The sequence below is a fragment of the Sporothrix brasiliensis genome, assembly GCF_000820605.1.
Source record: "Sporothrix brasiliensis 5110 chromosome Unknown Cont21, whole genome shotgun sequence".
NCBI lineage: Eukaryota > Fungi > Ascomycota > Sordariomycetes > Ophiostomatales > Ophiostomataceae > Sporothrix > Sporothrix brasiliensis.
Genome location: NW_024467140.1, coordinates 2,419,751 through 2,439,450, shown reverse-complemented (window position 1 = coordinate 2,439,450; position 19,700 = coordinate 2,419,751). Strand labels below are relative to the sequence as shown.

The 19,700-nt window shown below is 55.7% G+C and overlaps 5 protein-coding genes across 5 annotated transcripts; 3 read left to right on the top strand and 2 right to left on the bottom strand.

Moving 5' to 3' along the window:
- Nucleotides 1–1,282: 1,282 nt before the first annotated feature.
- Nucleotides 1,283–2,785, top strand: SPBR_04962 (plasma membrane low affinity zinc ion transporter; the record flags this gene model as incomplete). The annotated part of the gene is made up of 1 exon (XM_040763239.1): nucleotides 1,283–2,785. The coding sequence occupies one exon, from the start codon at nucleotides 1,283–1,285 to the stop codon at nucleotides 2,783–2,785; it is 1,503 nt and encodes a 500-aa protein (XP_040615731.1).
- Nucleotides 2,786–3,579: 794 nt separating this feature from the next.
- On the bottom strand, nucleotides 3,580–6,154 carry SPBR_04686 (uncharacterized protein; the record flags this gene model as incomplete). Its single annotated transcript, XM_040762963.1, has 3 exons — nucleotides 3,580–5,369; nucleotides 5,440–5,587; nucleotides 5,684–6,154. The coding sequence occupies 3 exons, from the start codon at nucleotides 6,152–6,154 to the stop codon at nucleotides 3,580–3,582; spliced, it is 2,409 nt and encodes an 802-aa protein (XP_040615730.1).
- Nucleotides 6,155–6,982: 828 nt separating this feature from the next.
- Nucleotides 6,983–7,657, bottom strand: SPBR_05309 (small subunit ribosomal protein S19e; the record flags this gene model as incomplete). Its single annotated transcript, XM_040763586.1, has 3 exons — nucleotides 6,983–7,347; nucleotides 7,411–7,474; nucleotides 7,547–7,657. 3 exons carry the CDS (start codon nucleotides 7,655–7,657, stop codon nucleotides 6,983–6,985), a joined length of 540 nt encoding a protein of 179 aa, XP_040615729.1.
- A 1,758-nt stretch (nucleotides 7,658–9,415) lies between these two features.
- On the top strand, nucleotides 9,416–11,474 carry SPBR_04775 (very-long-chain acyl-CoA synthetase family protein (CefD1); the record flags this gene model as incomplete). The annotated part of the gene is made up of 3 exons (XM_040763052.1): nucleotides 9,416–9,425; nucleotides 9,538–11,164; nucleotides 11,231–11,474. 3 exons carry the CDS (start codon nucleotides 9,416–9,418, stop codon nucleotides 11,472–11,474), a joined length of 1,881 nt encoding a protein of 626 aa, XP_040615728.1.
- A 4,993-nt stretch (nucleotides 11,475–16,467) lies between these two features.
- On the top strand, nucleotides 16,468–18,747 carry SPBR_04733 (serine/threonineeeee-protein kinase; the record flags this gene model as incomplete). The annotated part of the gene is made up of 1 exon (XM_040763010.1): nucleotides 16,468–18,747. The coding sequence occupies one exon, from the start codon at nucleotides 16,468–16,470 to the stop codon at nucleotides 18,745–18,747; it is 2,280 nt and encodes a 759-aa protein (XP_040615727.1).
- Between the last annotated feature and the right edge of the window lie 953 nt (nucleotides 18,748–19,700).

Sequence of the window (19,700 nt, the reverse complement as noted above, 5' to 3'; positions counted from 1 at the left end):
TGGTCTAAAGTGACAGTCGACACTTTTTGCAGTAGAAGAACCAAAAAAAGTCGCAAAAATGGAATGCAAACGAATTGGATGCGGTGTAGACAACACGGCGTCGCTGGTGGTCGTAATAGCTCAAAGGAGCTTGCGCTGGTTGTGGTTCTTGCGTTCTTACCCGCAATGTCGCAGAATTTCTTTGCCAGCCAAACTGGCCATCCGGGTTCTCGCCAAAAAAGAAAAGCAGGAAAGCGCAGTCTCTGCGCTTGCCGCCCGCGCCCTTGTCCAATGCTCCGTATTATTAACAGCCACCACACAAAGGCACAAAGTGGGCGAAAGGCGACGACAACTGGTCATTAATTATTGCACAGGAGCCGCAGAAGAGAATTAACCGTTACAAACTATTTGGAAACACGGAATCCTTTCTCGACGACCTGCACGGCACGACGTACGGAGCACCTTCACTGTCCCGTGTCCCCTCTCTCGTTTCCGCCAAGCCTTTGATGTCGACACCTGCTGTCTTCCAGCTTTGCCTCGTCGTCTGTGGCCAATTTCGAGCGGCGATTTCATTACTCTCGCTCACCTGACGCCGTCTTCCTCGTCTCTCGATATGTTTGGCTTTTCATAACACCATTCCTCCTTTCCCACACCATCTACCGTTCTTAAAGAGCCATAGACGACGTCTTTAACGAGTCGACACGTTCCGTCATCCTTGGCTCTATTGAGCCTGTCGACGACAGCATCGACGACCATTGACGCTTAGAACCCCGTCGTCCACTCATCCCTCTTTCCGATAGGTGAGTCAGCTACTGCATGCCCCAGCCCTGGCTCTGGCATGGTTTCCTTGGCTTCAGCCTTGTTTTCCTCTTCTTCCGCGGGCACATCTACCCTTGTGTATATGACGTACGTGGGCTCGTGTTTGTGCGCGTGTGTGGACAGCCTAGATGGCCAGGGTGACGTGTCGGGTCGACGAGGCTGAACATGTGGCCCTGTGTTTGGTGTGTCTGGCTCTGTGGTCTGTCTGACCGACTGACTCGCTCGACACGAACGGCCATGCCCCCGTCTTGCCCGAGTTGTCCAAGTCTCCCCTGAGTGACCGTCCGGGTTCTCAGCTACCTTGCCAGGCAAAGCAAGGCCATCTAGAGTTCTCAGCCTTGCCCACCACCTTTGCGTCACACACATATTCCTTTATCTTGACCGAGTTCCTTATCATTGTTGTTATTATCGATCGTGACGTTTTGTTGCGTTGTCGATGCACTTGTTTTCATTCCTATATTGTAGAGAGGAGAGTACTGACACCATGAAGAGATACCACCACTCCCTCGCCAGCCAGGACTGCCACGTCGTTTGTGAGTATTCCTACCTGCCCATCATGCGGCACTACGTCCTCGAGCGGGACACTGCCGCCGATGTTGTCCCGCAGTGCTCCGGCTGGGGCACCGACCTCTCGGACAAGGGGCTCCGCATCGCCTCCGTTTTTATCATCCTTGCCGGCTCCATGCTCGGCGTCTTCCTGCCCATCGTCCTCGCCCGCACCTCGGCCAACTCCAGGTCGTCCCAGATGGCCTTTTTTGTTTGCAAGTACTTTGGCAGCGGCGTCATCCTGGCCACAGCGTTTATGCACCTGCTGTCGCCCGCCGTCGAGGCTCTGTCGGACGACTGCCTCTCCAACATTCTGCCCAAGTACGACTGGGGCCATGTCATTTGCCTGATTGCCATCATGGTCATGTTCTACATTGAGTTGATGGCGATGCGCTTCAACTTTAGCTTTGGCCACTCGGAGAGCGGAGCCCACTCGCACGGCAGCCCGGCTCCAGCGTCCAGCGACATTTCGAAGAAAACCAACGGCCACAGCAACGACCAAGCAAAACTTGCCTCTGGTCGCGCCGCAAGTCTGCACAGCGTCCGTAGCGTAAACTACAACGCCAACACCAACGGCAACAACAACAATAACAACAACAACGCACCCGGTATGACCGAGTGGCGGCAAAGCGTCAATAACAGCGCGCTCAGCGGCCTCGCAGCCTATGCCACAGCCAACCTGGAGCGCGACCGCGACCCCAACCACGAACCCGACCTCGAGACCGGCACGACCAGCTTATCGGTCGATTCAGCCTCCTCGCAAAACAAGAAGGAGGCCAACGCCGCGGCCACTGGCAGCACCGCACTCGACGGTAGCGTCCTGGCCGCTGCGACGACCCGCACGCAAAGTCGCAGCGGCGGCCTCCCCAAACAGCTCAACTATCCACCAGGCAACGAAGACCACCTCGCCCACGACCACGAACACGTCAACGGCGACTCCCACGCCAACTATGGCAGCCAGATTGTCTCGCTGCTTATCCTCGAGTTTGGCGTCATCTTCCACTCGCTGTTCATTGGTCTGAGTCTGGCCGGGTCCGACAACCTTCGCGTTTTGTTGATCGTCATCGCCTTCCACCAGTTCTTCGAGGGCCTGGGTTTGGGATCGCGGCTCGCCGTCGCCTCCTGGCCGTCCAACTGGAAGGCGTGGACGGGATACCTCATGGCTTTGGGGTACGGCGTGACCACCCCCATTGGCATCGCCATTGGCCTGGGCGTCAACGCGGGCCTCAACTCCCGTCCCGACCTGGCGCAGCTCATCAACGGCATCTTTGACGCGGTCAGCGCGGGCATTCTCGTCTACACGGCGCTCGTCGAGCTGCTCGCCCACGAGTTCATGTTCAATCCGGAGATGCGCGACGCCAAGCTCAGCGTGCAGATGCTGGCGTTTTTGTGCGTCTCGGTCGGCGTCGGTCTCATGGCCCTGCTGGCCAAGTGGGCGTAGGCCCTCTGCGTACTATTGCTTTTCCTTGTTCTTTTCCTAATCATAGCGTGCGACTTGGGGGCATGGATATGCCAATTCTTACGGAATCTTTTCCTTTTTTGAAAAACCTCTCTGGGTCGAGAGGACGGTGCTATCAAGGGTATTTTGTCTCATGTAATTTATTTCTAACGCATCATTGCCATGGTTTGATTCCGGCGTCTAGGTATTTATGTTGGATTTTATCACGGCATTTCTCATAGAACGATAAACAGCAAACCCATTGGATTATTGGCTCAGCCTGTTCCCAGTTCCGTGCATACTGTGACGTGGCCTTCAATCGGTCCATGAGACAAATTGGTGTTTTTACAAGAAGAAGACATTTCATATCTCGTGAAAACCGTCCATATGCGTTCGTCCTTGCACTCCATATCATGCCCTCCCTTTCCTCTCATATTTCGTTTGCCATTGAAAAACGCCATGTCAACTCCCTGAAAAGCAAACAAATCCTTGTCCATGTCCGTAATGTGTCGTTTCATTCGGCAGAATTCGGTGTCCGGAAAAGAAAAGAAAAAGGAAAAAGGAAAAAGGAAAACTAAAGCAAACCATGAGAGACAGAAGCAAGACACACAGAAACGTAAGTATGGCACATCGTGGCTCGTAAATCGTTTCAGAAAACAAACTCTCTCCGTCGAGCACGTCACTCCTCCTCAGTCACTCACTCCTCGGCGAGAATGGACGGCCTTGCCATTCATGCTCTTCTCTGATCTCCCTCTTGTCGGTCTTGTCGGTCGCGAGAGCCCTCTCGTGCCTGTCCTTCACACCCAACCCGAGCCGTCGCCGTACATAAACGACGAAAGGTCAGGAAACGGCCGAGCCGTCGACGACGGCGGCCCGCCACGACAGCCACGACCGCCACGACCTCTACGGCCACCCCGTCGCACCGGCAAGGCCACGCCACGACGACGACGGCTGTGCTGGTCCTGCACAGAAACCACAGGAACAGGCACAGTGGCGGCGTTTGGGCCGTGGCCGGAATTGAAGATGGTCTGGCGACCATTGGCCAAGATCGGCGGCCGGGGCGTGCTAGGCCGCCGCTCACCACGCACAGTGCAGCCACCGCCAGTTGTGGCGGGGCGGGTGGAGAGGAGTATGACGTCCGGCTGCTGCTGCTGCTGCTGCTGCTGCTGCTCGGCGTGGACCTGCTGTCGAGGACGAGGGGGCGGCTGCAGGACAGGGTGCGGTGGCGGTGGGGCCTCACGTCTCGGCACCCACGGATTGTGTAGGCCGCGGACAAAAGGTAGACGTGTGCTGGCGGCGTAGTCCTCGGTGTCGCCGGTCAGGTCGACGACCGGGACGCGAGAGGCGGTGGAGTGCATTGCGGTAGACATGGGCATCCGGTTTGCCTGGGCGTTGCTGTGGCGGGTGGTTGAAATAGAGTGCACGCGGCTGCTGTCAAGCGAGGCGATGGCCGGATGGCGCTGACGAATGTGAGTGTGCACCATCCCGGGAGTATCTGTAGCAGTGCTCGCAGTGGCAGCACCTTGTCCGGCACCTGCAACGGCACGGACGGCACGGTGAGCGTTGGCTTCAACGTGGCGAGCCGCCTCACTGAGGATGTCCAGGTTTGACCGAGAACGCGGAGCACGTTGCTGCAGTGAGGCCTCTGGTAGCAGACCTTGCTGCTGGTCCTGGCGTTCCCGTCCGCCTGTGTTTGCATGGGCAAAAGCACTTGCTTGGGCTGGTCCGCTCTCACTCATGATGCTGGGAGCACTGGGGGTCCCAAAAAAGTACGACTGTTGGTTGGCGGCCACCCACGAAGACGACACTCCCCCGTTGTCGTTGTTGTTGCTGTAGTCACCCGTGTGCTGGCCAAAGTCGGGTGCCTCGAGGCACGGCGTAATGGGCGGCTTGTGACGGGCCCCCCACGTCGACGGAGGCGCGGCACTGCCGCCTCGGTGCGACGGCGAGGTGTAGACGGGGAAGCGGTCGCGGCGGTCAATGACGGACGAGTCCAGCACAGACGCAAGGCTGACCGACGGCGAGGGAGAGCTTCGAACGGAAAGATTCGCGGTGGGAGCAGGTTGTCTGGCAGGCAGGTCGGGCTCGTCGTCCTCGGCCTCGGGCTCACCCTCGTCCAGGTCGGCCACTTGCCCAGAATGGGGCGACTCCTCTTGCTCGTGGAGCCCGGACACGGGTGTGGTGTAGCGCGGTCGAGTGACGTTTCCGAGAGGGAAACCAGCTAGGACGTCCTCGGCGGCTTCGAGGGTATCGTACCCATCGATCATGACGATGTTATCGTCGTCGGCGTCGTCGGCGTCGTCATCTTCGCTGTCATCGTCGTTGTCATCGTCTTCTGCCTCATCGTCTCCATCATCGCCACTCTTTCCGCCATCTACACCCTCCGTTTCACCCTTGTCGCTGAGGTCTCCCTCGTTGCTCCTGCCGTCCTTCAGGTCACTGTTCTTGGGGCCGGATGTGAAAGCCCCAGCGTTGTTCGCAGGAGCGTCGAAGAAGGTGCGGATGCGGGCGTGCTCGGAGAGAACAGGGCACGGCACAGCGCGGACGTCGATTCCGGTACGACGTTTAATGAGGCGCAGAAAGGCAGCTACAACGTGGCGTTAATAAACATCGATATCACAAGTGGTGTATTGATTTCTCTGTCAGGTCCGACATACAACAACTCTTGCAGGGCTTGTGCCCGAGGTAAATGCGAGCACTTCGGCGGTAGAGAGGCAGTTTTGCTTCGAGAAGCTTGCCGCTGAGAGCCTCACCGAGCCCGGTCTTTGTAAACCTCATCTGGTGGGCGAGAAAAAACAGGCCCAGCTGATAATACATTATAGTGAGTCAGTTAATGAACAGAGGAAGGAACATGAAAAAGAAGAACAAGAAGAAAAACCAGCGACGGAAACAAAGACTCACCTTCTTTTCCGCGTGGCATGCATCGTAGCGGCCATCGTTCTCCGGAATGCGTTCGGACGACTTGGGCGAGTCACGAACGCTCAGGGTGAGCTGGAACTCGGCAGCCTGAGCAAAGTCACGGACCAGCTGCGTCCACCGCGCGCCGTCAAGACTCGTGCTGCAGGGCGCGGCAGTCTGTCGCCAGCCGCTGGTGCAAAACTTGAGCGGTTTGTTGCTGCCGGTGGGAATAAGGCAGGCCGGGGTGGCCTGGACGTTGTCAGTGGCAGGCAGGCCGGTCGAAGCTGAGGCGATTTCGTTCATAATCACCATTGTTCGGCCTCGATCCCGCCAGGCGAAGGCAATGTCCAGCTTCTTTTTCTGTTTGCGGCCGCATTTTTTCTTGGGTATGTCACGGCTGGAACTTCGATGTTCTCGGGCAATGTCCGTGACACTGCGCGTCTTGGCCTTGTTGGCCTTCTTGGTGCATGTCATCCCTAAGTGTCAAAATTCAGAAACGCGTCAGTGAAGGGGCCTCAAATGTCGTCTATGAATGTTCTTTGGTTGGAGACAAGACAATAAAATAAGCCATACTTTACAGCCGTATAGAAGGAGACGAAAAGAGATGAAAAGACAGGTAAAAAGACAAGAGTCGAATTATAGTCGTCGGGTTGCAGGCTCAAAAAGATGCAATGCCTGGCGATGTCAAAAAAGCGTGACAAAGGCGCGCGAGTTTGGGCGAAAAGGGCAGCGAGCCATAAAGTGACAAGAAAGTAACGAGACGAAGTCACCAGGACACCCCAAACGGCGTTTTCACGGACAGCCGGCGAGCAATAGGCCGTTAGGGGCAGGAGCAGGAGTGAATAGTGAATTTCATCCGATGTCTGCGTGAAGGCAGTGCTTTGGCTGCTTGTTGCGGTGAGTTGCCAACGAAACAGCAAGACTATAACATATCAGTTCAACGAATGAACACAGTACACAGGCACAAAGGATGGGCACAAGAACAAGCACAAGAACGAGTACAAGCACTGGTGAACGACAAGAAAGTAGAGGGACCGCTTCTGTTGTCTTTTTCAAGTTTTCTTTCTTTTTTTGGTGTGGTATTGGTAAGAAAGATGTTTGGGTCAACGAAACAATAGGAGAACACGCAAAACAAGAGACCCCCAATAGCGCCGAAACCCTGTCCGATTCAGACAGAGTGGACTAGAGACTTATAAAAATAAGCCCCCGTATATCGAAAGAACGCTCTTCCAAACAGACCCCTTTATTTTATTTTAATTTCATCTTCATCATGATTCAGACTGTGGCCAGGAAACGACACGTTTACTCGTCGTCCTCGTCCTCGTCCTCCTCCTCCTCCTCGGCGGTGGTCTGGGCGATACGGTCCAAATCACGCTGGCCGGCCTGGGTGATGCGGCGGCCACCCTTCTCCTCGTCGACCTCGACGATGCCAATGGCGGCCAGCGACTGCAGGACCTTGCGGTCGACGGAGCCGGAGGCGTTGACGTGCTTGCCGGGGCGGGTGCCGCGGTTCTTGGCGGTGCCGTGGACCTTGCGGAGACGGCCAACACCGACCGTCTTGCGGAGGTAGACGTGGCGGGCAACCGAGGCGGCGCGGACGTAGAACCAGTCAATGTCCTGGGGAGGCAGCTCCTTGGCGTGGCCCGTCTTGACCGTGTCGACCCAGCCTGGAGTCGTTAGTACCTGTGGGCGTGCATTTGCTGTCGACGTCAAGCTCTGGCTTCACTTACCAGGAATGGGGAGCTTGCCCTGGCGCTTCAGGAAAGCAGCGTAGGCGACGATGAACTTCTGGGCCTAGAGCCAGGGAGAAAAAAGAAAACCCAATTAGCAAATATTCCGTCATAGGAAGTCTTTCGACTCCCTCACGCCTGCTCCAAAACAATGTTTCCAGAATGTGCCCCGTTGCTGCCGCATGGCCGTCCCATGTTTCCACGGTCGCCACGTCGCCCAGCAGAGTATGTTGCCCGTCTCTTTCATGGCATCGAACTGTATGTCGTGCTGGTCCGCAGGGCCTGGCCGACTCTCTCGTCTTCCTTTTCAGGACAAGGCGAACGAGAGAATAAGGAGCTCCGGTGTCTCCGTCTCAAGGACAAGTGACGGCGGCACCTCACACCTCCCCGTGTTTCAGAGAGGAAGAGAGACTCCCGCCATCCGCCCAGGGAGTTGCGTAACAGTCGATCCATTTTTGTGCGTTTGGGTTGCGATTGTCGAGGTCGCGGACGTGAGGGAGACTTCGATTTTGGGAATCTTCCTGCTTCATCATTTCTTGCTTCATCCTGGGAAAACACCTACATCGACATCCCGAACAGAAACACCACCCATCTTGATAGAGGTTATATTGGGGTTTTGGGGAGGAAAGGGGTATAGAGTCGTCGAGATCGTTGGGCGTGGGAAGTGTTTGTCGAGGGAGAGAAAGTCGGATCGTGAGAAGCGGACGTTCCCAAGTCTGAAAATTCCACTGGGCCGGCCTATTGGGAAGAGGGGCCCGCCCAGGAAAATTTGGGAAAAAATTGGCCAGGGTTGGGACCCACTTTGAAAAGCTAGGGCTCGCCAACCCTTCCGCTAAATGTGCTAACTAATATATTATGTCATCTACATGACATAATCCAAATATAATGCGGCCGTGCATTTGTGGCTAGAGCGGGCTCCACAAAATGGGACATCGGCTTGAACAAGCCGACGCCCCTTATAGGCCGGTGCTCAACAATACACAAATGCCCCTGTTAATACTGTTGTGACAACAGCAGCATATTGACAGCTGTCGAGGGAAGGTACGATTCAGCAAAACCACTGTTTTGGGAGTAAACACTCGACACCTCGGTCTATCGACGTGTGGCGATGTTTTTGAAAGAAACACAGCCATTTTCACCTCTTCGAGCAGCTTTTTTGGCCCAGCTTTAACCATTCTGCAGCCTCATATGGCCGCCTCCCATTTGCCGAAATGGCGGTTCCAATTGCCGACCAGCCAAAAAGGGCCTGGCAGTGGACAATGGCCGTTTCTCGCGCGTTCCTACGCCCGGTTTACCTTTCGGCTCGTCACAATACTCCGCATTAGCTGTATCAATCCACTGCCTATTCCGTACTGAACCCGTCATTACTTCCCTAGCTCAGCCCCTCTGTCTGGGGAAATGTGTTAGTCGAGCGTTGGCAGAGTGGACAGTCCGCCCAATGCAGCCGCCAATGAGTTGTCTCCGCCAACGACAGACAAGAAAGAGGACGCAGAAGGGGAGGCAGACGACGAGGCTATATTGGGGAACATGCACGGGGAATGCTCGCAAGGGACAAAGTGACATGGAAGCACGCAGAAGCTCCTTTGTCGTTCTCGGCAAATTTGCCAGCGGGCAAGGCAGCAGAAGCAACGCTTCCAAAATGATGGACCCTGGTCGTGTCACAGCGACAGAGGTGCCGTTGCAATGAGGGGAATCTCTTCTGGCGACTGGGTCACCCATTTTGTTTTTAATACAGCCGCGGACCCCGATACACGGCCAAGGCGCCTCTGCCGTCTGTGTGTTTGGGAGGGATAAGAAAAGGATTCGGTTCCATCATTTCTTTGGCCGTTGGACGTTGCGTTTTTGTGTTTTGCTAAGGTGCTCTTTTGTTTTTGTTTTATCGCCAACGTCCATCTCGACGTACAGCTCGAGCTTCACCTCACCAACGTCCCTGCAAACGATTGACTAATACTATCGAACTATTAACGGCACCTCACTAACGCGGAGTCATCGCGGTTCAGCAAAGATGGAACTCGGTACGTTCCTCGCGTCTCACCAGCCAGAACGACATTTTTTTTTCACTTTTTTCACTTTGTACCAAGCTTCTCCGCGGCCGTCTCACTAACATTTGCTTTGTTTGATTTCCAGTAACGACGGCGGCGGCTGCAGCTGCGGCCACCACCGCCGGCCTGGCCTACCTCGAGGCCCGTTTCCACCTCCGCAAAGACATCCAGTACATCCGCGGCCGCCGCATCCTGGGCAAGATGATGGCCCGCGCCATCAAGGAGAAACGGCTCTCGCCGTACTACTTTATCGAAGAAAACACGCGCCAGAATCCCGACCATGAGGCCATATGGTCGCGCGACGGCTGCTACACGCGCAAGGAGATGTACGACCGCGCCAACCAGTACGCCCAGTGGTTCCTCAAGCAGGGCGTGCAGCCCGGCGACCTCGTGGCCTTCTTCATGATCAACTCGCCCGACTTTATCACGGCATGGCTCGGTCTGCTGGCCATTGGCGCTGCGCCGGCCATGATCAACTTCCACCTGACGAACAAGCCGCTGCTGCACTGCCTGGGCATCAGTGCAGCCAAGCTGATTCTTGTCGACGGGCCACCCGACGCCCACGCACGCATCGCTGCTGTCCAGACCGACCTGGACGCACAGGGCTACCGCGTGGTCGATTTGGCCGACGCGCGCCCCGAAGTGTATGCCATAGATGCGCGGCGACCGGGCGACGAGCTGCGGGCGGGCGTGCAACCCCACTGGCCGTCGTCCATGTTCTATACGAGCGGCACGACCGGCCTGCCCAAGGCGTGCTACCTCCCGATTGCACCCATGTTTGGCCACGGTGCCAGCAACTTGACAGGACTCAACCCGGTCGACCGCCCCAACGAGCGCTACTACGTGTGCATGCCCTACTACCACGGCACGGGCGGCATCAATGCCATGGCGCAGGTGCTGTGCGGCACGACGCTGTGCATTGCGCCCAAGTTCAGCGTGTCCGGCTTCTGGCGGGACATTCGCGACTCGCGGGCCACCTGGTTCGTGTACGTCGGCGAGACGCTCCGCTATCTGCTGGCGGCACCGCCGTCGCCCGACGACAAGAACCACAATGTGCACACCATCTTTGGCAACGGCCTGCGGCCCGACGTCTGGGACAAGTTCCGTGACCGGTTCGGCATCGAGCGCATCCACGAGTTTTTCAACAGCACCGAGGGCGTCTTCCCGCTCGACAACGTCTGCCGCGGCGACTTCCACAAGCACTCGGTCGGCCACCACGGCCTGCTGCTGCGCTGGCGATACAACGACGAGTACATCCCCGTGGCCATTGATCCCGAGACGGGCGACATTGCGCGTAATCCGGACACGGGCTTTGCTTACCGGGTGCCCTACGCGCAGGGCGGCGAGGTGCTCATCCGCATCCCCGGCGAGCGTGTCTTTGGCGGCTACGTGGGCAACGAGGCGGCCACCGAGAAGAAGCTGGAGCGCAATGTGTTCCGGAAGGGCGACTGCTTCTACCGCACGGGCGATGCGCTGCGGCGCGACGACGACGGGCGCTGGTTCTTCATGGACCGGCTGGGCGACACCTTCCGGTGGAAGGGCGAGAACGTGTCGACCACCGAGGTCGGCGAGGTGCTCGGCAAGTTCCCCGGCGTGCTCGAGGCCAACGTCTACGGCGTCGGGCTGCCGGGGCACGACGGCAAGGCGGGTGCTGTGGCACTGCACCTGGACCCAGCCAAGCGAGCCGACTTTAATCATCAGCAGTTTTTGGCGTACGTCTCTCTTCTCTCTCCCCTGTCCCCCCATGCCGGGTGATCGCATCACTGACATTTGCGTAGGCACGCCCGCAAGCACCTCCCAAAGTACGCCGTGCCCGTGTTTGTGCGGCACGTCCAGGAAGCCTCGACGACACACAACAACAAGCAGGACAAGATGCCACTCAAGAACGAGGGCGTTGATCCGGACAAGGTGGCGGCGGGCGATGTCATTATGTGGATCGACGGCCACGGCAAGGGCACCACGTATGTGCCGTTTAAGCGAGACGACTGGGAGCGTCTTCACGCTGGGAAGGCGAGGCTGTAGACGCTCGTGGTATGTAGAGGAGGCAAAGATGGAACAATATAGTCAAGTAGAATGTAGAGCAGGCTGTATTTTTAGTTCCTATTGATTTATGTGATTTACTGCGTCATATGGTGCAACACCTAGCCGTGGTGGAAGAAAAAGAATATAAAAACTTCCAGGCAAGGCAGTAACCTAAGGAGGAGACGCCGTACGTGGTACGGGTGCATGAAAAGGTCCTACCGTGCCACTTCTAACACGGCGGTTGCCCATGTCGCACGAGGACTGTACAATCAACCATCCACCATTAACCATTAACCATGAATCCAACCTTGACATGCTGACAACGGTTTCTTTGTGGGCGACTTGCAACCATCTTCCTCGTCAAAAATAAGGAACAAAGTGTGAAAGCTTTCAAGCACCGGACCATCAACCATCTGCCATCAGCACTGCCCAAGCATTGCTTGTCGCGAAAAGGGTAACTTCCATTTCAAACATGTACAACGGAGTCAACATGGCTTTGAAATAGTCCACGTCCGGACGATCAGTGTTCAACGCACCGGCATTGACTTGTACGCTTGTCGATATTTGCGGGATCTTGCCATAGAGTCGCGCCAGCTCGCGGGCCTTGTCATATCGTCAACGTTTGCCTCCAACACGTTGACCATACTTCATTGTGGGAGGCGGCATCGGTCACAACTGCATCAACAGATTTCTCCTCTTGCAAGGAGGGCATCAATTCAGATGCCAACACCAGAGACATTCCTTGGACAGTCCTTGCAGGTCTGGGGTTTGCGTTGTCTCATTCTTTGTCCACGAGTCAACGAGACACCCACGGCATCCGCTCGGCTGTGGACTCGACATGTTTCACGCTCAGTGACATTCGATGCCAAGCTTTTTCAACAGCACACTGGCTGTCCTGCCATGCCGGAAGGCCAACAACAGAATTGGATCGTCTTATCAAAGGGCTCTTCAAGGTGACTCTGATCAGGCTGTACGGGTCTGTGAGACCACACACAGCTGTCGGGCATTTGTCTTTACCATTCTCTCCTGGTCAGAAGAGCCAAGACATCAACCAATGTCGCCAACAGTGTAGGTGATTGGCGACGAGTCCAGATTCTATTCGACCGCCTCGACTTCCCACCTGCAGAAGAATGTTAGAAAGACTGAACGACACAGCTCATGGTTTGAGAGGCAGGGAAAGTCTTCTCACCACATAGTCCGCAGCTCTCGTTCGTCTGCATGTGGGTTTCCCAATACGTCGAAGAGAGGCTATGCTCGAGACCGGATGACGTTGGTTGGTCTGCCACATACAATCGACCCGTCTTCGTTCCAGTTGGCAATGTTGACTTTCCACACTTCAAGCCACAGGCACTTGTGGACATTGCGCAACTGCAACTCCAGTGTCATATATTCTTCATTCTTTCCATCGACAAAGCCCGGAGAGATGTGCACATGTGTGCCACTTTGCTGGATTCTGTCATTACGTCAAAGTGTTCGTGGAGTGAACAAGCGTCCATGTCCTTCATACATAACGCTCAAGAATGTCGGACCTCCATGTCTCTCGCGTGAACACGTCTCATCACGACATACTGACGAATCCCGCGTTTTCGTTTGGTGATTTTGCAAAAACGCCTTTACCGGCCACACACTTTGACGTGGCGCAAAGTGGTCGTTCCAGTCCATGTCCCACCGACGGGCATCTCTGTCTACCATTGGCAGTGACGTTATAAGATCCGCGAGATCATTATCTCAATCATTCGAAAAAAAAAAAAAAAAAAAAAAAAAAAAAAAAAAAAAACTAAGACAGAGTCCCCACCGCTTCTGTCTACGCCGCGTACGGCAGACGACATCAGCATGGTGACAACCAACGTCTCGTTGATATAATGGTGTGGCGTGGCGTTTCGCTCCAAACCGTTGATGCAGTGGACTGTGGATGTTGCCAGGGTAGAAATGGCAGAGACTTGGCAGCGTTTTCTCAGTTTTGCAAACCTGCCACCCGTTGCTATCACCAGAACTCGACTGTACGCAGGCGCACGTCCCCTAACCACATCATCCAGCACAGGCCACTCGTCGTTGACAAGCACATGTACTTTCGTCGCTTTCAAACTGGGCGAAGCCACCGAAGCAGCACTGCCCTTTTTTTCACGTTCTGGTGACTTGGTACCAGACGTCCACTGTACCAGGCATTCTGCACGAATCCCTACGGCACAACCATTGGGGTTCGAGCAGCTCCATGAAGCTACTGTCAGTCGTCCAGACTCAACTTGACCGCGACCGATTCGATACGCAATCAGGCTCTTCTCACTTCATCGCATCCCAGACATTTCTGGACTCCACCATCCACGGTCATCCGTCCGAGCGATGGACTGGTATTGGCCCGCGTGGTATTTTGCGTCGGCCGTCCTTTCCATGGCCTCTGCCGTTCGCTGCATTGGAACTCGATAACCTTTCTGTTTCCCGACCAAGACCAAGCCAAAGATCCTCGTTAGTCTTGACATGGCCTTGTCGGTCATATCTGTTTTCCCCGACTTCATGAGAAGGAGGATTCGGTCAGCAGCGTCTCGATGGATGAAAGTGTCGTGGAGAACTGTCGACGTGATACAGCGAAAATACGTACTGTTCGTCTGTCACGCCAGTCTTCAAGGACATGCATCTGAACTGCCACATGGAGTGGCGTCATGTTGACATTGAAGCCACCGTTCAGATGCTCAAGTGCAACCCAAAGTTTTCTCTTGACGGCGTTTCTTCTTCTTCGATGCATGATCAAAGGATGACCCTTCGCGCCTAAAACTGACAGTCAGCACGACGTAAGAGACGCAAAAAGGGGCACGCATAATGGGCATGTGAGGATATACATGGACCGCGGCGCAGCGCGCACGTTTGCCACCATCAACCTCGGCGTCTCTTCGCAAGAATAGTGATTCTTCTCACAGCGCTGACATCTCGTGACAACCCTCAGCGTTCATCCTCCATCTTGGCAATAGATTTGTTGGTCTGTCGACGTTAGTATGCAGTGAACCGCCGCAGATGTGTAGGAGACAATGACCCCCGGCACCCGTCTTGCAACATACCAAGGCCCGATGGGTCCCCAGTCTCATGACACATCTCTCTCGTCGTGATGCAGTCTGCCGTACGAGCACCATTTGTTTATGACGCAGAGGTATTCATTCCGTAGCCAACGGGGATTGGTCAACCCAAAGGCAGACTGCACACCACATGCATTTCTGCGGGTAGGTAGAGTTGTCGATGGCATGGTGAGATGATGAAAACAAAGTGCCAGAGGTGGGAGTAGGATAAGGGAAAGCAAATATAAGAAGGAGATGGCTAGAGAGAGGAAAAGAAAAAACAGAGAGGAAAAGAAGGTCGAGGGAAGAGGAGAGAGAGGGCGTTTATATCCGTTTTGGAGACGGGCAAACAGTAGGAGAGCTACAAGTGGATCCCATGGGTGGTTTGCAAGCACGAGAGCCATTGTGATCACGAGAGCGACATGATTTATTTCGACTCCCTCTTCTTTTCTATTCATATTGCCATCGCTCTCTCCTCGGTATTATGTCAACAATGCTCTCATGATTTGCTTACTCTCTCCTTTTCCGGAAAATAGTCTGTGTGGATCTTTTTCTGTTGTTGTTGATAAATTGGAGACAAAATACATAAACTAACACCATATTTTTTTGATTGATTATTTTTATTTCTCGCAGACAGATTACAGAAGAGTCTGATGTCTTTCTCTCTCTATTATGAGCCATGGTGAACTTGAATATTACAGTCTCCTTTTCGTTTCTACGATACGTCTTCAAAGTGAGCTGCCCTTCCTATTTTGTGTCATCGATCGACGAACAAATCTAATTGATGAAATCGGTAAAGCCGCCAAAACAAATCTGACAAGTCACGGCAAAGCTGAAAACAATCCAAACACAGACAGACTTGCAACGATAGCATAAAGTCACATATTTGCCGAGAGGCAACTGAGATGCCCACGAACGACGATATTGCACGCGTCCGCCGCCGTGTTGGCCGAGACTTGGCATTAATTGAGACGACACTTTCCGGACACTTTTCCATCACTTTGTTCTCTTTTCCTCCGTCTGTGTCTTGTTTCTTTTTTCTTTCGTGTCCTCCCGTCGACTATCAAGCAACCTTTATTCTATCTCTCCAACCCTTCATTTACAGTTCATGTACGCAAGCTACCACGGATGGCGTCACGACCCAGACGGCGGCGGAGGCCAGCACGTGTGCCGTCAAGGACACGGTGGCAGAGGACACCGACGGCTGTCATTTGGGACGACGCGCGACGATGGTTGTTTGCTGATCCAAGTCTACGAGACCATGTTACTAACTTGTCCGAGGGCTCACTGAGCTGCCTGGCCATGGCAAGGAGTGACAGGTAGCCAGGGTGGGAAGAGAAGTGTAAGAGAGGCAATGTTGGGTTTCGACAATGTTGCTTCACCTCTTCACCTGGATCCATGTTAGTTTTGGATTTGATTTGCAGTTTCCATTTCTTTTTCGTTTTTTTTTTTTTTTTTTTTTTTTTTTTTTTACTTTTTTACTTTTTGAACAATACAAACTTTCAGTCCCCGCGACTGTTACTGGTAGAAGTGACATGAATTCTACCGGCACGATCATTTATCCATGACCAATGTCGCCTTCTCCCAGCATCCCGGCTGTAGCATGACACGAAACAGCCCAGACAATCGTCAACTGCCAGAAAATAAAGACCCAAAATGTATCTACCCGAAACAGACATTCAAAACACGCGGGAAAATCGGCCAAAACGGGGATAATAATCATAGTAACAAAGTCATGGAAAAAGTCATAGGAAAAGGTATAGAAATGAACAAAAAGGTCATATGGGGAGGAGAGCATGGTAAAAATTCCCATTAAAATTGCACATATCACAACAATTGACACGGCCGAATCGAGTGGCAAACGGTGCCACGCAAATGCCGTACACGTTTCTCAACTACGACAAGACATTGCATACTACACGTTCTCCAACGTTGCTCACACGGCGTCCATGGACCGTCGACGCAGCCTGGCCATGCCGGCACTGCCATCACAGACCCAGGACAAGGCCATCGACGAGGCCCGCCGCACCCAGGCCGCTGTCGTACGCGACTGCATGGCTGCCGGCCGGGACCCGCCCCCCTATGTCCTGACCGAGCTCATCGGCAAGGGTACGTTCGGCCGCGTCTTCCGAGCGACGTCCGCCAAGACCGACGGCGTGGTGGCCGTCAAGATCATCAGCATCGAAGAGGGCGACGCCGCGGCGGCCGACGACTCGGGCGGTGCGAGTGACATCAACATCAATGCGCCGGGACAGACGGCCCAGACGCTACAGGCGGCCCCCACGGCCGTGGTCGACACCTTTGCCGACGTCCTGAAGGAGATCCGCACGCTGCAGCTGCTGGGCACCAGCGGCGCACGCAACATCAACACCGTGCTGGACTCGCTGCTCGTCGGCCCCACCGTGTGGATGGTCACCGAGTACTGCGGCGGCGGCAGCGTGGCCACGCTGATGCGGCCGACGGGCCATTTGCCGGAAAAGTGGATTGTGCCCATCCTGCGCGAGGCCGCCGAGGCGCTGTACTGGGTGCACGGCCAGGGCATCATCCACCGCGACATCAAGTGCGCCAACGTGTTGGTGGCCGACCTTTCGGAATCAGAGACGCGGGGCGAAGCAGACACACCCTCCCGGGTCCAGCTGTGCGATTTTGGCGTCGCCGGGTTCGTCGAGACCGCCGTCGACAAGCGGCGCACCGTCACGGGCACGCTGCACTGGATGGCGCCAGAGCTGTTCCGTGCCGATGTCCAGTACGGGACCGAGGTCGACATCTGGGCGTTTGGCTCCATGGCGTACGAGGTCGCCACCGGTCTGCCGCCCAATGCCACGCGGACTCTCGCCGGCGCCGGTGGCGGGAACTTTGACCTCTCGACGTTTGGGTCGTATCTTGAGCAGAACTGTCCGCGTCTTGTCGGCAACCAGTACTCGGACGGTCTCAAGGAGCTTGTTGCCGCTTGTATGGTGCACGACCCGACACAACGGCCCTCGATTGAGCAGGTGCAGCAAATGCGATACATTGCAGGTACAGCTGTTTCGCATCCAACGACGTCTCTGTCGGCGCTGCTGTCAGCCTATCGGCTCTGGCAGGCCCGTGGTGGTGGTCGCGTGTCGTTGTTCTCAGCGGGTGGTGCGAAAGGGGTGGCTGACGCAAGTCCGACCGCTAGTCTCCCGGCATGGGACTTTGGCGACGACGAAGACGACGACGACGATGACGATGGTGACGCATTTTCGCTCGACTATGAAGCCAATACCCTCGCCGTGTATGAAGCCTATGGCATCTCTCTCGACAAGAGTCCATCGCTGCCGCCCACACCAAAGCCTCTGCCCCCGCTGCCCCAGATGCCGCCTCCAGAGCTTCCGCCGCAGTCGCGTCTTCGTCGACGGCCGCCGCAGCTGGGCCGAGCGCTTCCACAGGTCCCACTCCAAGGCGTGTTTGACCCAAACACGCTCACGAGCTACCGCGACAAAGCCCGTGCCACCTACGGACGACGCCCGCCGCCGGCTCTGGTCCTCGACTCCAAGCCTTTGCCGCCTTCGACAGGCCGCGTGTCCGACCTGCCACTGCGCAGCTACTCGAACGAGCCAGGACGAGAGCCAGACCGCGAGTCCTTGATTGACCTCGACCTCTCCATTGTGGCAGAAGACACATCGAGGACGGATACTACCGCCATGGATACGTCTGACCAAGACACGATTCGCCCGAGTGGTAGAGAAGCCGGCGCCAATCGAACCTCACTGAATGCGATGCGCCACCGGACACAAGACTGGACATTTCCGGTGGCGTCCACATCGCCGATCAAGGGCCAGGTCCAGATGGCTGGCATGAAAAGCAGGATGGAGAGGCACACCGCCACCAACGAAGGCAACCAAATCAACCGCGTATCGACCGACAGTCTGATCGACCTCTATGATGCGACGGGGAACGGATCCGACGGCGAGTACGTTGAAGATGAGGCACCGTTTGAGTTTGACACACCTGCGACCCTCAGCACGCTGGATGCACAAGCCTTTGATCGTGGCGACACCGCACCACGGTCGCTGCCGCCGGTGCCAATGGTGCCCACAAGCCGTGTCTTACAGGGCGTAGCCGGACGCGACGAGGCCCGCAGTGAGCTCCTGCACATGCTGTCCAGCCTCGGCGATCACCTCCACCTAGCCACGCGCACACTGGAGAGCCTTCCTGTGCGCGACGCTTCACGGCTCCGGCAGGCCGCGCCAGTCTTTCAGCCGTGAGTACGTGACCTCAGCACCAGCGGTAGAGGTGTTCGCAAAGAGGTCGAGGCAGTATGACCCGTCCGTGTCGGATACGCTGAGGTGTGCGTTGAGCCGGACACCCGACTGCTGGAACTCGATCGCTCGAGACGACAGTTCCCCCACCTTTAAATCCGTCCCCTTCGCCGCGATGCTTTTTTGGACAGCTGTGTATCCTTCATACGAGCGCACGGCCAGGACCAAGCCGTTGGGGGTTGTGCCCGACGAGGCAAGCAGCTCATCGAACTCGGAGGCGATACCCAGGTGGGATTCGTGGGCGAGGTAGATGACAATATGGTGTGTTTTGTGTTGGATGTCGTTGTCGCTGACAGCACGCCGACGCGAGTCTTCTCGGTAGACAATAAATGAACAGTCAGGAACCACCACATGCAGACCGGGCGGCTGATCGTGCGCAGCTGTCGTCGGAAAGACACGTGTGTACGAATGCCCCGGTGGCCACTTGGGCAGCGTGCAGATTTGCACCACGCAGAACTGGTCGGCAGTGCGGTTCAGTGTGGCGTAGGAGCCCGATGCTTTGGCGTACACATCGTGCACTTCGGACAGAGTACGGCCACACCGCATGCGCAGCGGCGTGTTGCGTCTGCGAATGCAACGCTGGCGGCTGTTGTCGGTAAACTCGACGTCAATGGTGACCAAGCTCGCCGGCTGCATCGACCCCTTGAGTGCCATATCCACGCAGCCAAGCATGATGGTGGCCTGAAGACTCGGAAGTTCATACTTTGTTTTCGTAGAGTGGACACAGGAGTTGAAAAAGACGCCCCGGCTCGTCACCTCCGTGGGCTTGACGTGCCACGACATCTTGGCTGATGCAAAGCGGTACTCCGTCGGGGACATGTTTGCCGAGTGAAGGAACACGTGCGGGGACGGTGCCAGCACGCCGTCCCATTCCAGTTTGTTGTCCGGCGGGAACTCCC